This window comes from Brassica napus, chromosome C7, assembly GCF_020379485.1.
Source record: "Brassica napus cultivar Da-Ae chromosome C7, Da-Ae, whole genome shotgun sequence".
Taxonomy (NCBI): Eukaryota; Viridiplantae; Streptophyta; class Magnoliopsida; order Brassicales; family Brassicaceae; genus Brassica; species Brassica napus.
Window position 1 is genome coordinate 23,222,109 of NC_063450.1, and position 17,231 is coordinate 23,239,339.

Consider the following 17,231-nt stretch of genomic DNA (forward strand, 5'->3'; position numbering starts at 1 on the left):
CGAAAAATTAGCAGAACAGGGAAGGGAGCTTCAAGACTTGACCCAATTTCAAAAGATTGACAGCTCTTTGAAACTTCACGGCAACTGAATTACATAATCTTTTACATCATCATCATCATCATCATCGGTGTATATTCTTTAAAAAGCAAAGACTTTCAGAACTTTTCAAAAACTACAAAAGGCTGATGCTTTTCAAAAGATAGATGATTATCATTATCATACCTTGGTTTCTTCTGGGACCTTATACGCATCAAGCGTCACTTCACTAAGATAAAACCCAGGATGCAAGCTCTGTATCCATGGCAAAGCAAACAAGAAAGAAAAAAAAATCAACTTTCGATCACAGATCAGATCAGATCAGATGAATCAAGAAACTGAACAATCCGAGACTTACGTCGAGTTTTTTCTGAACGGTTCTTGGCCGCTTCTTTGGCCGGCGCGGTGGTCGGTGACCAAGAGCCGCCATGAAATCCTCCTCGATCTCCTTCTTCGTAAGCTTCACGGAGAACTTGGGCCGCCGCATCGTAATCTCCTTCGCCGCCGTCTCGGCTTCCACCACTCCGGCTCTCTCCTTCACCCTCGGCGGCGACGGATTCACTATCTTCTCCGAAACAGGTTCCTTGCACGCGGCTCTCCTTTTCCTCAGATTCCATGGCTTCGCCGGAGAAACCTTCTCATGGCCGGACTCGTCGGTGTTACCCTCTTCTTCTTCGTCCTCGAGAGCGTGTTCCCTAAACATCGATTGCGTGATCTTATCCCTCACCGTCTTCAGATCCGACATGATCTTCACCCTGAACTCCTCGATCCCTTCTTCTTCTTCGTCTTCCAACGGTGCGAGGCGGCGCTGGTTGTTGATGCTCCTCCGGTGTTCAGACGGGATCGAAACGGAGGAAGCAGGGAGTTTGAAAGGCGGAGATCGGCGTCGGAGTCGGTGATCGCCGGAACCGCTGCCCAAAGAATCGATCCTGGAGCACTTGAGATGACGCTGACTCCCCCACTTCAAGTCCGGGAGCGTGAAATTATGGAGACTCTTCGGTCGCTCTGTTCTCCTCCTCGGCGCCGTCGTCATCTCACCGCGTAATACCATTGATCGGTGCACTCTCTTCTTCTTCCTCTCTAAACCGATCGAGAATCCCAAACGATATCGAACAATCTATCTCTCCTCTTTTAACTTGAAGATTTTCTCGCCGGAAAGTTTCACCGTCGGTGGTGTTTTTTTTCTTTTCTCGGGTTGGTTTATTGTTATTTGTTAACGATACAGCCACGGAGAGGTCACAGCTTTTTGTTATATATGTTGGAACTCTGTTTTTACAAAGAATTTAGAAGCTGATGTTTTCTGATTTTCCGGTAACATTTCCGGCTACACCGGTGGCTATTCCGGTCAGATCATCAGCTCGTTGTAAAGCTTGTAATGAGCACTACAACCTGGTATATTCACACATCAAAAACAGATTAATATTGAATAAGAAATGATTCTAAGAAGTTGGTAGCTTGGTGTATGTAACACTGCAACTTTTGTCTAAATGACAAAACCAATAATTGTCCCACATCGGGGAATACAAGAGTCATAGAGCAGTATAAATATGGCATTGTGTCATATGAGTGTAAACGGCTCAGAGGAAGAGAGAGCTCCCCACGCGCGCGCCGCCGCCGCCGTCCGGCTCGGCTCGGCTCGGCTCGGCTCGGCTCGGCTTGGGCTTGGGTGGAGGGCCTTTGGCCCGATAAGAAGTATTCTTTTTGGACCAAGTTAAGCTCAATGTTTTGCCATTTATTTCGAGAAAAAACAGCATACAATTTTATTTAAAACGACAAGTAGTTTGTCTAGAAAATAAAAACGTCATGCATGTTATCCTCTCGAAAATTTTTAAAACGAGATAAGAGAGAGTCTTGAGGAAGAAGTTTCGGAACTCAACTTCCCTCGATCTCCGCGAGATTCTCGCCCACGTGCAGCAGCTGTTGCGGGAAGTGGGTCGTCTCCGTCTCTTTAAATATCGTCTCTCCTCTTCCTTCATTTCTCAATTTTTTCGAGATCAAAATCCAACAAAAATCCTTCTGCGTAAGTCTATATTGCGAGAGTGTTTCGTAGAGTTTATAGTTCGATAGGGCGATCACGAGTGAGGCGTGATTCGTCTGCCATGGTTTTATCCTGGGACTCTATATTCGTACAGTTCCGTCTCACTAACGGAGCGAATATTTTGAGTTAAGGAAAGAGATCATATCTCGACTCCATGTCTCTTCGCGAATACGATTTCTTATCGTTCTTGTATTCGCTTTATACATTCGTATATTTTCCTTAACATCGCTTTTATTCTATCGTTTTATATCAGTCCGGTTTTCCGGCTTATACAATATATACGGTGAAGGATGCCGAGAATTCAGTCTTGTTTTTGTATACTCAATGATGGTGAGGGTACTTTCGGAAAATGCTGATTATGACAAATTTTATTTATCATTTTTTTTAAGCCTAAACATGTATAAATAACCCCTTTTTTTATCAAACATGTATACGATATAGAAGTGGATGAATACGCCATTACTTCAAGAGAAATGACTTTGACTATACTTTTGGTAGATAACCCTTATTCACTAATGAGTTATTAATGTCTGGTTTGATCGAGATCCAACTGACTAATTTTTTGAAAGTATCCAGTGTATCGAAACTCAACCGATTAATTTTATGTGGACTTATATACTGATGTAAAACATACATGATTGTTCGCAATAAGAATTAGATAATTCAATTCGCTTGATCACATAAACCGATAAATCTGAAATAGTAGATTTTTCAGTATTTTATCTTATCATAACGCAATGTGTGGGTAGTATTTCATGCCTGGACTATAAATTGTACATTGAACAATTTGATGTCGATGTTTTCATATTAAAATCTTTTTAGTAAACACTGATTTTGTTTTTCTTCGACTTGAAATAACTTCTCACATTCTTTAACAACGAAATCTTCCATAAAAAGGTTGTCTATTGTAGTTTTGAAAAAATATGTTTCTGTTATAAAAGGAACTGGAATTTTATTGTATCGCGAAAATTTAAATAAGGGCAAAATTTATACCCGTAGAATTTATAATACTGATAGAAAGAGTGTATTATAGAGAGAAGATAAGAGTGAATGATGATTTATAAACGATCGAATCGATCGTTTATATAGAAGTAGAATTTACTGTGCAAATAGTGCAGCGGACCCCACATATTTTTATATTTTCAACATAATCGGCTCCTCCCCCCCTTTTTTGACTTTCGTAACACTCCCCCTTGGGGACCGGTGTCACTATCCATTCTCGCTTAACGTCTTTGTTGCCTCGTTAAAAACCTTTCTAGGAAAAACCCAATGGGAAAAACCATAGTAAGGTAAAAAGAGTACAACTATGTAAGCTCCCCCTCGAATAAGCAGTCATATATCCTTCTGATGACGCATTCCAATGTTATGGACATGTTTTCTGAATACTGAAGTCGGAAGTGATTTTGTGAAGAGGTCAGCTGCATTGTCGCATGATTGAACATATCTTACTTCAATCTCTTTATTCTTCTCGAGCTCTTGAGTGTATGAGAAGAACTTCGGAGGCATATGTTTGGTTCTATCGCTTTTGATATATCCTTCCTTCGATTGAGCAACACATGCCGCGTTATCTTCATATAGAATAGTTGGCTCCGTATTTTCGTCAATCCCACTGCTTAAACAGATGTGTCGGCTTATTGATCTTAGCCATACACATTCTCTACTTTCTTCATGGAGTGCAATGATCTCAGCGTGATTTGAAGAAGTAGCAACAAGTGTCTGCTTCTGAGAACGCCAAGATATGGCGGTGCCTCCAATTGTAAAAACATATCCTGTCTGGGATCGAGCTTTGTGTGGATCTGACAAATAACCTGCATCCGCAAAAACAATCATTTGACCTTTTGAACTTTTAGGATAAAACAAGCCTAAATCAGTTGTTCCTTGAAGGTAACGAAAGACATGTTTAACTCCATTCCAATGTCTTCGCGTAGGAGACGAACTGAATCTCGCTAAAAGATTAATGGCAAAAGATATGTCAGGTCGAGTACAATTTGCAAGATACATAAGAGCTCCAATTGCACTTAAGTATGGAGTTTCAGGACCAAGTATTTCTTCATTTTCCTCAGATGGTCGAAACGGATCATTTTCAACATTAAGTGATCTAACGACCATCGGGGTGCTAAGAGGAGTTGCTTTATCCATGTTAAAGCGTTTCAATACTCGTTTGGTATATGTAGACTGGTGTACAAATATACCCTTTTGAGAATGCTCAATTTGTAATCCTAGACAATATTTTGTCTGGCCGAGATCTTTCATCTCAAATTCTCCTTTCAGATAGTTTGATGCCTTTTGGATTTCGTTTTGAGTTCCAATAATATTAAGATCATCAACGTACACCGCGATTATCACAAATCCGGATGTTGTTTTCTTTATGAAAACACAAGGGCATATAGGATCATTCGTGTATCCTTCTTTTGTTAAGTGTTCGCTGAGACGATTATACCACATTCGTCCAGATTGTTTTAACCCATATAATGATCTTTGCAATTTTATTGCACATAACTCTTTAGGTTTGGAACTTAACGTTTCTGGCATTTTAAATCCATCTGGGATTCTCATATAGATATCAGTATCTAATGATCCATATAAATATGCCGTAACGACATCCATGAGACGCATTTCTAAATTTTCATTGGCTGCTACGCTCATCAGAAATCTAAATGTGATTGCGTCCATGACAGGAGAATAAGTTTTCTCATAATCAATTCCTGGCCTTTGAGAGAAACCTTGGGCTACGAGACGAGCTTTGTATCTTGTAATCTCGTTTTTCTCATTTCTTTTTCGGACAAACACCCATTTGTACCCAACTGGTTTTACATCTTTGGGTGTGAGCACAATAGGTCCGAATAAATTTCGTTTGTTAAGCGAATCTAATTCGACTTAAATTGCATCTTTCCATTTTATCCAGTCATGTCTCTTTTGACATTCATATACAGACTTTGGTTCTGGATCTTCGTTTTCTTCATTTATTTCCTTTGCTAAAAGGTATGAGAAAACGTCATCAATATCATCCATCTCATTTCGTTTCCATATCTTTCCATTATGGATGTAATTGATAGAAATCTCATGATTTCCTTCAGATTCAAGATGTTTTATATTGTCATTAGATTCACAGTTTTCTTCGTCCAAAATATTTTCTGTTATTTTGGGAGTATCATGCTTTTCACATTCCTTACGTTTTCTAGGAAGTTTATCCTTTGAACTAATAGGTCTACCGCGCTTTAAACGTGTTCCTGATTCACGTGTATCAACTGCAGTTCCACCATTTTGTGGTATTTCAATACGAGCAGGAGTATTTGCAGCGGGTATATGTGATTTAGTTACCATTTTGGTATCAGCAAATGCATCAGGTAGCTGATTTGCTATATTTTGTAAATGCATGATACGTCGAACTTCTAGTTCTGACTGTTTCGTAGGAGGATCAAAGTGTAATAACGATGGTACACTCCATTTGATCTCTTTTCCTACTTGTTTATTGTCTCCCCCTAGAGTTGGGAATTCTTTCTCATTGAAATGACAATCGGCAAATCGTGCCGTAAACACATCACCAGTTTGTGGTTCTAGGTATCTTATTATTGATGGAGAATCATAGCCAATATATATTCCCAACCGTCTTTGCGGTCCCATCTTTGTACGTTGTGGTGGTGCTATTGGAATATAAACCGCACAACCAAAGATTTTTAGATGAGAGATATTTGGTTCTTTTCCAAATGCTAACTGTAATGGGGAATATCTATGGTATGCACTTGGTCTTATCCGAATTAGTGCTTCTGCATGCAAAATAGCATGTCCCCATACAGAGGTTGGGAGTTTTGATCTCATGATCAATGGCCTTGCAATTAGTTGCAGCCGTTTAATTAATGATTCTGCCAAACCATTTTGTGTATGAACATGAGCAACAAAATGCTCTACTTCAATCCCTGATACCATACAATAATCATTAAAAGCTTGGGATGTGAATTCACCAGCGTTATCTAATCTAACTCTTTTAATTGGATAATCTGAGAACTGTGCTCTTAATTTGATTATCTGAGTTAGAAATCTCGCAAATGCCATATTTCGAGATGATAACAAACAAACATGTGACCATCTACTCGATGCATCGATTAATACCATAAAGTAGTAGAATGGTCCACACGGTGGATGTATTGGTCCACAAATATCACCTTGGATTTTTTCCAAAAACTTTGGTGATTCTTTGTCAACTTTGGTTGGTGATGGTCTTATGATTAATTTCCCAAGAGCACACGCATCACATGTCATTTTATTACTTTGGTATATATCTTGGGTTTTTATTGAATGACCATGTGAGCTTTCAATGATTTTTCGCATCATTGTAGTGCCTGGATGACCAAGGCGATCATGCCATAATGTAACATCTTCTGGATTTCTTTTTATCACAAGATGTGATTTTATAGCATCAATATAAGTGTGATGCAATCCAGAAGGAAGTTCTGGAAATTTTTTCAGTACAAGGCATTTGCCTGATTTTTCAGAAGTTATATACAAATACTTCTTTCCATTCTCAGTTGCAGACTGAGTGTTATACCCTTGACGGTATATATCTTTGAAACTCAGCAAATTTCTCTTAGAATTTGGAGAATATAAGGCATTATCTATGGAAAACTTTGTTCCATTAGGCAACATAAAGTTCGCCTTGCCAATTCCTTCGATCAGGTCTGTAGGACCTGATATTGTGTTTATAGTCATTTTTACTGACTTTAAAGTAGAGAAATATCTCTTATTCTTCAGTATAGTGTGCGTTGTGCCACTATCTGGTATGCAAACTTCTCTACCAATTTGCTTAGTTGTTGTTCCATTTGCTTTCTTATCCATTTCTGTAACACACGGTTAATATCAATAAAGAAAATAAACTTTCATAAGTAAAATATTATGCATCAATAACAAGTACACAATAATTATACATTATTTATTATGAAATACAACATTATTCAGAAAGTGAAATACATAATATTTTATGGCATCACTAGGCATTATTAAGCTTGATCAGTACAAGCACTTCAATTATTTTGATGAGTGGCCTCGTCGAAATCTCCCATAAAGTCAGAGGATTCGAGGTATGTCGATGTTGTACCCACAAGGTGTTCATTGAGATTTACTTCCTTTGCCTTGCCTTTAATAGATTCTTGGTACAATTGGCATAGATGCCGAGGAGTTCGACATACTTGAGACCAGTGTCCCTTCGATCCACATCTGTAACAGACGTTCTCATTTTTATGAGTAGGGTTTTCTTGGGTTTCTTTCCCTTTTACCCGATCAGATCGATTCCATGTGTTGGATCCCCTTCCTCTTGGGTTGTTACTCCTTTCATGGTTGCGGTTAAATCGATAACCACGACCACGACCAAAACCACGATTGTGACCACGGCCACGACCACGCCCACGATAGGAATAATTTCCTTTTTCCGGATTTTTTATATCCGTTGCATTTACCTCAGGAAATGCTTTGGTTCCCGTGGGTCGGGCATTGTGGTTTTTAATGAGGAGTTCATTATTTCTCTCCGCTATTATAAGCGCCACAGCGAGTTCAGAGAACCTCGTATACCCACAATTTCTATATTGTTCTTGTAGAACATAATGATTTTTGTGGAACGTTTGGTAAGTTTTCTCGAGCATTTCTGCTTCCGAGACAGGCTTACCGCAATAATCTAATTGCGCCGCTATTCTCAATATAGCGGAATTGTACGTTTCCACTTTTTCAAAATCTTGAAATCGTAGATTTTTCCACTCATCGAGTGCATGGGGGAGAGTAATTTTCTTTTGGTTATCAAACCTCTCCTTCAGAGCTTTCCAAAGATCTAAGGGATCTTTGGTTCTCGCATAATCATGCGTAAGATTTTCATCTAGATGCCTTCTCAGAAATATCACGGCCTTAGCCTTTTCATGAGAGGTTGATATATTGCCGTCTTTTATTGTTCCGAGTATTTCCTCGGAATCTAGATGAAGCTCCATATTTGTAACCCATGCCGTGTAGTTTGTCCCAGTTACTTCCAATGCCGGAAACTGAAGTTTCTCGATTTTTGCCATTTGAATTTTTAAAGCACATAAATAAAAATTATTAGAATATTATTAATATTAAAAGGAACCGTTTACGTTAATCATGCAAGCAATTACAAGGAGAAGCGATGTAAAGAAAATTAAACCGATATTCATCTTAAATTCACTCATAGTAAATTCTCCAACGAATACACCATAAATAGAAACACAAATAAAAATGGCACATAAAAACAAAAGTGCGCGAATCATCTTTCTTGAAATGAAAAATCGGAGGAGACCGTTTAGAAATTTTTTGAGAGAAGATGAAATGTTTTGGATGATGAAATGGAGTGAAAATGAGTTGTATTTATAGATGAAAATTACTGTTCATGACCGTTGGAGAAAGGGGAAATTTTTGAAAAAAAATTCTTTGTGACCGTTTGGGGTTAAATCTAGTGCACCAAAAATCAGTCTGAAAATATTGTATTAAACAGTCAATCAAATCTATAAAATTTCATAAAAGTAAAAAAAATTATGGCAATGAAATATTTATGTTATGACAACAAATCATGCGACGGCTCAGCCGATCAATGCAGAGTAATAAATAAATTATACGGCGGCTCGGCCGACCAATTAATAATAAACAGAATATAAGGCGGCTCGGCCGACCAATAAATAATAAACAGAATATAAGGCGGCTCGGCCGACCAATAAATAAATTAAATTACTAGTGAATAATATATGCGGTATTCCGGCCATTATAACATGATATAAATAATAGTAGAGGCGGTATATCGACCATTATAACAGGGTATAAATGATACAAATAAATTTTACCGAATCGCAGAGTGATCGTGCTGATAACGTGTTATAAAAGGAACTGGAATTTTATTGTATCGCGTGAATTTAAATAAGGGCAAAATTTATACCCGTAGAATTTATAATACTGATAGAAAAAGTGTATTATAGAGAGAAGATAAGAGTGAATGATGATTTATAAACGATCGAATCGATCGTTTATATAGAAGTAGAATTTATTGTGCAAATAGTACAGCGGACCCCACATCTTTTTATATTTTCAACATAATTGGCTCCTCCTCCCCTTTTTTGACTTTCGTAACAGTTTCGATAATAATTCCGTTAAAATTTGTATAAAACAACAGTGATTTGTCTTACATTCATTGTAACCACGAAACCATACCTCTAAGTCTAAACTAACTACATAAGCTAAGATGATAGAAAACTCATGAGAAACACTAGACCATCACCGGCACAATTGCTGGAATCCATGCTTTGGGTGTACCAACAATTCAACAAACCTTTCTCTAAGGCCCTTTCTCAAAAAAAAAGAAACAATTCAACAAACCATCCTAAAGTGAGTTAAGATATTACAACCGATGAAAATCAAAGGACAAAATTGCTACTAAAGTTTATCTAACTTGAAAGTTTTTTTACCTATGATTTTTTAAAACGGAATGATGTTCGTAACTTCAAATCTTATAATGAATATGACAAAAGGTGGGTTGTGAATTTCTAAAATATTTTGCGATTGGCAAATTAGATACTCAAATATTATATACATATATTTATTTTTCAACTAATCATTAATCACGCAAAATAATGATTAAATAGTAAATTATTAAAAAGTTGAGGAAATTGTTTTAGGGATTAACTATTTATTCTGAATTTTGCATAATAACTATTAGTCAAATATTGATTTTCCGCAAATAATATTTAAATATTAAAGATGCACATACTCAGAAATAAAATGCGCATTTTCCCTAGGAAAAAATGCTTAAAACTAATTTAACTAATTTTATTTTGCTATAATTATATTTTGGCTTCATGTTTAATACACAACTTATTATTTGATACCAAATTAATATATAAACTTTTAAAATCGCAAGTTTCACACCGCCAAACTAACGACGTCAGGTGAAATCTTCTATAAAGCGGTTGTTCTATTGTAGTTTGAAAAGATTATGTTTCGATAGTAACTCAGTTAAGATTTGTATAAAACAACAGTGATTTATCATACACTAGAGTCGGCCCGCCCTACGGGCAGGAATTTATAATAAAAGCTATTTTATATAAATTTATGTTAATTTTATAAAGCATTTAAAATCATTATAGATTGAAAATAATATTATAGACAAACAAATAATAATAAAATTTTTGAGATAATATTATTGTTTTTAATAAATATTTTTGGTTTTAATTAAAATGACAGTATCTTTCATTATTCACAATTTTTTAGAGAATACAAAATTAGCAAAAAGTAATTCAGAAAATGTAATAATATATATAGTGCTATTATTTATATTTCAATTTGACATAATAAAAATATAATTTTAAATGAATAATACTAAAATTATTTCAAGAATTTTAAGTTTTGAAAAACTTTTACACAAATTATTTATTTCATGATAATAAATCACTACAAGAAAACACATGCTTAACGACGAAAATTAACGAGGAAAAACAATCCTCGTAAATTTGCGTCGAATTTACGACGAATTTACGTGAAAAACTAAAGTCATCGTTATTTCCTCGTAACGTAACGACAAAACTGTTTCGTCGTAAAGTGGATGTAATTTTACGAGTATTTTACGAGGAAAAACTATTTCCTCGTAAATACGACGTAAATTTTGCGTGGTATTTACGAGGGAATAGTTTACGTGTATTTAGCGAGGAAATTTTTGAATCCACCAACTTCATAGGTGTTACACGTTTTTTTTGCCCACCTAATTAATTTTCGTCGTAAATTCATAGCAAAATTACAACTACCAGATTCGAATTTTCCTATAAATATGGATGTTTGAACATCATTTTAAACACACCAACAACAAAAAACGTGAAAGAAAAAAAATGGCTGGCTCCGGGACTATTTACGAGTTGCGGAAGTGGATGTATATGCATAGAGATGCTAACGGGAGAGTGACGAAAGAATACCTTGCGGGTCTGGAGACATTTATGCATCAAGCAGATTCAACACCGCTCGCCCAAGAAAGTGGTAAGATGTTCTGTCCTTGTCGGAAATGCAACAATTCGAAACTGGCAAACCGTGAAAATGTTTGGAAGCATTTAATAAATAGAGGTTTCACGGAAAATTACTATATCTGGTTTCAACATGGAGAAGGTTTTAATTATGATCAGAATGAAGCTAGTAGTAGTAATAGCAATTTTCAGGAAAAAGAACCGGTTGATCATCATTTGCATAATGAACATAGTTACCATCAGGAGGAGATGGTAGATTATGATAGGGCTCATGATATGGTAGCTGATGCATTCGTAGCTCATGATGAAGATGAAGAACCTAATATAGATGCAAAAAAGTTTTACGAAATGTTAAACGCGGCGAATCAACCACTTTACAGTGGTTGTAGAGAAGGTCTCTCTAAATTATCGTTAGCTGCTAGAATGATGAATATTAAAACTGATCACAATCTACCTGAAAAATGTGAGAGATTCATTCCTATAAAATGTGATTTTACAGCCTATTTGTTTCTCAAGTCGAAGAAACATTTCCTGGTATATCCACAAGTGACGTAGACAAAAGGAAAGATCAACACTTCATTAAGTGGTTGCGGAATCAGGTATTAACTAAAAAAATTTTTTCATACATTATCTGTATTTCATTAACATTCTCTTTATTTTTGCAGGTTGATTATGACGACGACGATGCAGATTATTCTAAGTGGTTACACGAAGTAATTCAATCTCCACTTGTAAAGGTCACCACATCACAGATGTATTTCACACGTGGCTATACTTTTCATACATATGACTATGGTATACAGCGGGCGACCAGTAACTATGGAATATGTGTGAAAGGGGAAACAGATTTCTACGGGATCTTGACGGAGATTATTGAAGTCGAATTTCCAGGGATACTGAAGCTGAAATGCGTCCTCTTCAAATGTGAATGGTTCGACCCCGTCGTCAACAGAGGTGTTCGGTCTAATAAATTCGGTGTAGTTGATGTCAACGGTGGACGAAGGTACAACAAATTCGAGCCTTTCATCTTAGCTTCACAAGCAGACCAAGTTAGCTTCCTTCCATACCCTCGGATGAGAGATTCAGGTATAAATTGGTTAGCAGTAATCAAAGTTACACCTCGAGGACGAATCATCAGTGGAGAAGAACCACCATTGCAAGAAGAACAGATAAATGAAGTTGAGGAACCTGAACAAGAAATTGATGACATCCTTCTCATTGATCCACATAATCACGAGTACGAAGATCTTACCGATGATGCCACAGACGAAGCTGTTGAAGACGAGTTTAATGAAAATGATGATGTTTCTAGTGATGACGAGAATGTCGATGTATCCGATTGATGTATTTGTTTTATGAATAAGATGAGAGAGTTTGTTTTATGAATAAGATAATGTGGAGTTTGTTTTATGAATAAGGTAATGTGGGAGTTTGTTTTATGAATAAGCAAATGTGGGAATTGTGGTTTGGAATGGAAATAAAGATGGGGTTTGGAATATATGAAGTAGAAAATAAGGAATATGGGGTTTGGGGTTTTGGGTTTCGGGTTTTGGATTCTAGGGATTTAAACATAACAGTCGTTAATTCCACGTAAGCTTAAATCGTCGTAAAGTCCTCGTATTCCAACGAGTAAATAACGACGAAGGACTCGTTAATTCCACGTAGGACTAAATCGTCGTAAATACCACGTAGGATGAATTCGTCGTAAAAACCACGTAGGATTAAATCGTCGTAAATATAACGTAACATAACGAGGAAATAACGACGAAACCTAAAAATAAATATGGAATATGGGATTTGGGGTTTGGGGTTTCAGGTTTCGGGTTTCGGGTTTGGGGTTTGGGGTTTTGGGTTTCGGGTTTTGGGGTTTCGGGTTTTGAATTTCGGGTTTCGGGTTTCGGGTTTTTGGTTTCGGGTTTGGGGTTTCGGGGTTTGGGGTTTCGGGTTTTGAATTTCGAGTTTCGGGTTTCGGGTTTCGGGTTTCGGGTTTCGGGTTTCGGGTTTGGGGTTCTAGGGATTTAACCATAACACTCGTTAAAAATAACGACGAAACTTAAAATTAAATATGGGGTTTGGAATATATGAAGTAGAAAATTAAAGATGAGGGTTTGGGTTTCGGGTTTGGGGGTTTCGGGTTTGGGGGTTTCGGGTTTGGGGGTTGGAGGTTTGGGTTTCGGGTTTCGGGTTTCGGGTTTGGGGGTTGGGGTTTGGGGTTTCGGGTATGGGGTTTCGGGTTTGGGTTTCGGGTTTCAGGTTTCGGGTTTCGGATTCTAGGGATTTAAACATAACACTCGTTAATTCCACGTAAGCACAAATCGTCGTAAAGTCCTCGTATTCCAACGAGTAAATAACGACGAAGGACTCGTTAATTCCATGTAGGACTAAATCGTCGTAAATACCACGTAGGATGAATTCGTCGTAAAAACCACGTAGGATGAAATCGTCGTAAATATAACGTAACATAACGAGGAAATAACGACGAAACCTAAAAATAAATATGGAATATGGGATTTGGGGCTTGGGGTTTCAGGTTTCGGGTTTCGGGTTTGGGGTTTCGGGTTTCGGGTTTTGGGGTTTCGGGTTTTGGATTTCGGGTTTCGGGTTTCGGGTTTTTGGTTTCGGGTTTGGGGTTTCGGGGTTTGGGGTTTCGGGTTTTGGATTTCGAGTTTCGGGTTTCGGGTTTTGGGTTTGGGGTTCTAGGGATTTAACCATAACACTCGTTAAAAATAACGACGAAATTTAAAATTAAATATGGGGTTTGGAATATATGAAGTAGAAAATTAAAGATGGGGGTTTGGGTTTCGGGTTTCGGGTTTCGGGTTTGGGGGTTGGGGTTTGGGGTTTCGGGTTTGGGTTTCGGATTTCGGGTTTCGGGTTTCGGATTCTAGGGATTTAAACATAACACTCGTTAATTCCACGTAAGCACAAATCGTCGTAACTACCTCGTAGGATGAAATCGTCGTAACTACCACGTAAAATGATTTAAACAAAACACTCGTTAATTCCACGTAAGCACAAATCGTCGTAAAGACCACGTAAACGGATTTATACATAAACCCGTTAATTCCACGTAAGTACAAATCGTCGTAAATATCTCGTAGTGTACAAACTTGAAAAAAAAAGGAAAAGGAGAAAAATATCAGATTAACATGTGGCAAGACTTCCAGCAATTATAATACGTAAGTCTCGCCCACATGAATTCTAATATCTTCTCCTTTTCCTATTTTTTTCAAATATTTATAATTTGAATAGGATTTTTTTGAGGATTGTGATTTGAGATAAGGTGTGATTTGGGAGTTTGTGTGTGGTCTGAGAGTGAGAGTTGTGGGTATATTTATAGGAAAGCAAGCCTCGTTAATTCCTCGTAAAGTAAATCGTCGTTAATACCTCGTATAAAAAAACACGGGCCTTTGTGATTACTCGCAATTTCCTCGTAAAAAAAAAGACGGGTCTTTGTAACTGCTCGCTATTTCGTCGTAAACTTACGAGGAATTTGCGGCGATATGTAATCTTATATATACACCCGAGCACTCACTCTTTCTTTCCTCTCTACTTCCTCTCTACTTCCTCTCCATTTCGTAGCAATGGTAAGCCTCTCTGATTCCTCTCTAATTTGGTTAGTTTAGGATAGATTAGGTGGTTAGTATAGGGAATTTAGATAGGTTTGCGGATTTTATGTTATTTAGTGTTGATTAGGTGGATAATGTTGGGAAATATATTGTTGATGTTAATTTTAAAAATTTCATTTTTTTCCCAGGTTCGAAAAAGAAGACTTACTGCCCATTACAGAGAGATCTTCGGTGAGCCGGGTAGTCGTTTAGACCCGGCCTCTTCTTCCGCTCCCAGTTCTTCGGGCCAGGAGACTGTCCCCGAGACTCAGTACACTCAGAGAGTCTCTGGGTCTACTTCTTCTAGTGCACCATCGGCTCCTCATGTGCCTCCTCCGATGCCTCCTCCTGTGCCTCCTCTGATGGCACCTCCGATGGTCGCCGATATTCATCCTGATCTGATGGTGCCTCCGAGTGCTCCTTACTCGCAGTACACTGTAGAGGACATTCTCAGTCTGCCAGGCAGAGAAGGTTTACCAGTCATCGACCCAGACCGACCGGACGGAACGTTGTGGTATGTTGCATTAATTTTTTTTTAAATTCGTTTAAATTTCTTTTATAACATTAAAAATAATTTATATTTTAAATTTGTATTTTCCAGGTGGGGGGTTGACGGATGTCTTGCATCGGACGTAACCGGCACGATCAAGGGTTACTTCTCCATGGCACATCCAAACTGGAGTAAGACGCCTCACTACGTCAGAAAGACGTGGTTTAAAATTTACGCTGTAAGTTTCTATTAATTAATTATATATATTTTAATTTTTTCATGATTTATATATATACTTTCTAAAAAACTAATTGTTAATTTATTTTTTCCAACAGCAAAAATATAATTGGGCCTTGGGGATCACTGAGAGGGTGAGGAAGAAGTTTAACGCGAAAGCGAAAGTTCGCTTGTTGGACACGGTCTCCAACTGGAAGGGTGACTGGATCGTGAAGGGGTATGAGCGTGGCAAACCCGCTGAGCTCACCACGGATGTGTGGGATGGCCTCATCCGTTATTGGCGCCTTCCTGATTCCATTAGAATCGCCCAGACTTGCTCTAACTCCCGTAACACGGTCGATGAGCACGGGAACGGGCCGATGCTTCACACTACGGGCCAAAAACCCCACGCCGGTGTCCGTTTGGAAATGGTAATTAAATATTTTATTAAATAATTTTTTTAATATATATATTAATTTATTCTAACTTTCTTAAATGTTTTTTAGGCCAAAGAGACGGGACATCTCCCGTCTCTTATGGAACTTTACAAGAGGACCCACAAGAACAAGGCGGGCGTATTTGTAGATGGCAAGTCCGAGCAAATCTACAACGATGTAGTTGCTCGGGTTGAAGACCGCCAGACTCAGCTGACCCAGCAATCTACCGACGGATTACCCGTCACCTTATCCACACTTGAAGTGGATAAGATTTACGAGGAGGTAAATTTTCAAAAAAAATAATTTTTTATTATTCATTTAATTTAACTTTAAATTTTTACTTACAATATTTATTTTTTTGTTTTTAAGGTTGTCCCCAAAAAAAAGGGACGGACGTTGGGTATTGGTTCCGTCAACGATGTTCCGAGAGCGACATCGTCTTATGGTCAGCGACGGGATGATGAAGTCACTGAGCTGCGTAGAGAGTCCGCTCAGCTGCGTAACGAGTTGACCGCGACAAAATCTCGTATGGGTGGAGTCGAGGGCTTCTTGGACGTTATTGCGGCCACAAATCCGGAATGGGAGTCCATGTTGAGGAACATGCGACAACAACATCTCATTCAAGGCGAGTCATCCGACGTACATAACGAGGCGAATGTTACGAGGAGGAGTGATGAATTCTACCGGGCGATGAACGACCCTTAGTTTTTTTTTTTGGTTGTTGTGTTATATAAATTCAAAACTTATTTATATATTAAATATTTTCATATTGATTTATTTTTATTTTGAATTTTAATTTATTATTAAATTAAATAATTTTAATTATTTTTTAATTATATTTTTAAATTCTGTAAAATAATAAAAACGAAGTAAATTCGTAGCCAATGTACTTTACGTGGAAACCTCACGAGGAAATGACGAGAAACATTTAACGAGTATTTTACGAGGAATCATTTACGAGGAAATAACGAGGAAAAGTTTACGACCATTTTACCAGGAAATCATTTCGTGGTTGTTACGTGTATTTTACGAGGAAACTCTTTCAAGGTATTTGCGTGTAGGTTACAAGGAACTATTTTCGAGGTATTTACGAGGTATTATAGCGACGTCCTTACGTGGAATATTGACGTGGTCTTTACGACGAAACGTCCTACTTCGTCTTTACGACGAAATATATTCCTCGCTAAGTTACGACGAATTAGCGAGGAAATATGTGTTACGACAGACGTGTAACGAGCAAACGCGTTTCCTCGCTAATTCGTCGTAAAGCCTCTTTTACGACGAATTAGCGAGGAAAACCGCCCTCGTTAAGATTATGTTTTCTTGTAGTGAATTAGTATATCTCCAAACTAAATATATAATATAAAATATAATATAATATCATTTAAAATCATGGTCTTTCTTAATAATAAATAG

General features: G+C 37.6%; 1 protein-coding gene across 1 annotated transcript; it reads right to left on the reverse strand.

The window, feature by feature from the left end:
- Nucleotides 1-46: 46 nt before the first annotated feature.
- Nucleotides 47-1,531, reverse strand: BNAC07G10820D. The gene is made up of 3 exons (XM_022700697.2): nucleotides 395-1,531; nucleotides 223-291; nucleotides 47-136 (listed from the first exon to the last, which is right to left on the reverse strand). The coding sequence occupies exons 1-3, from the start codon at nucleotides 1,085-1,087 to the stop codon at nucleotides 122-124; spliced, it is 777 nt and encodes a 258-aa protein (XP_022556418.1). The 5' UTR covers nucleotides 1,088-1,531; the 3' UTR covers nucleotides 47-121.
- Between the last annotated feature and the right edge of the window lie 15,700 nt (nucleotides 1,532-17,231).

Coding starts and splice junctions, on each gene's coding strand:
- BNAC07G10820D (XM_022700697.2), bottom strand. CDS start 1,087: ATGGTATTACGCGGTGAGATGACGACGGCGCCGAGGAGGAGAACAGAG. Junction 292..394: donor CCGTTCAGAAAAAACTCGAC/GTAAGTCTCGGA, acceptor CCATGGATACAG/AGCTTGCATCCTGGGTTTTA.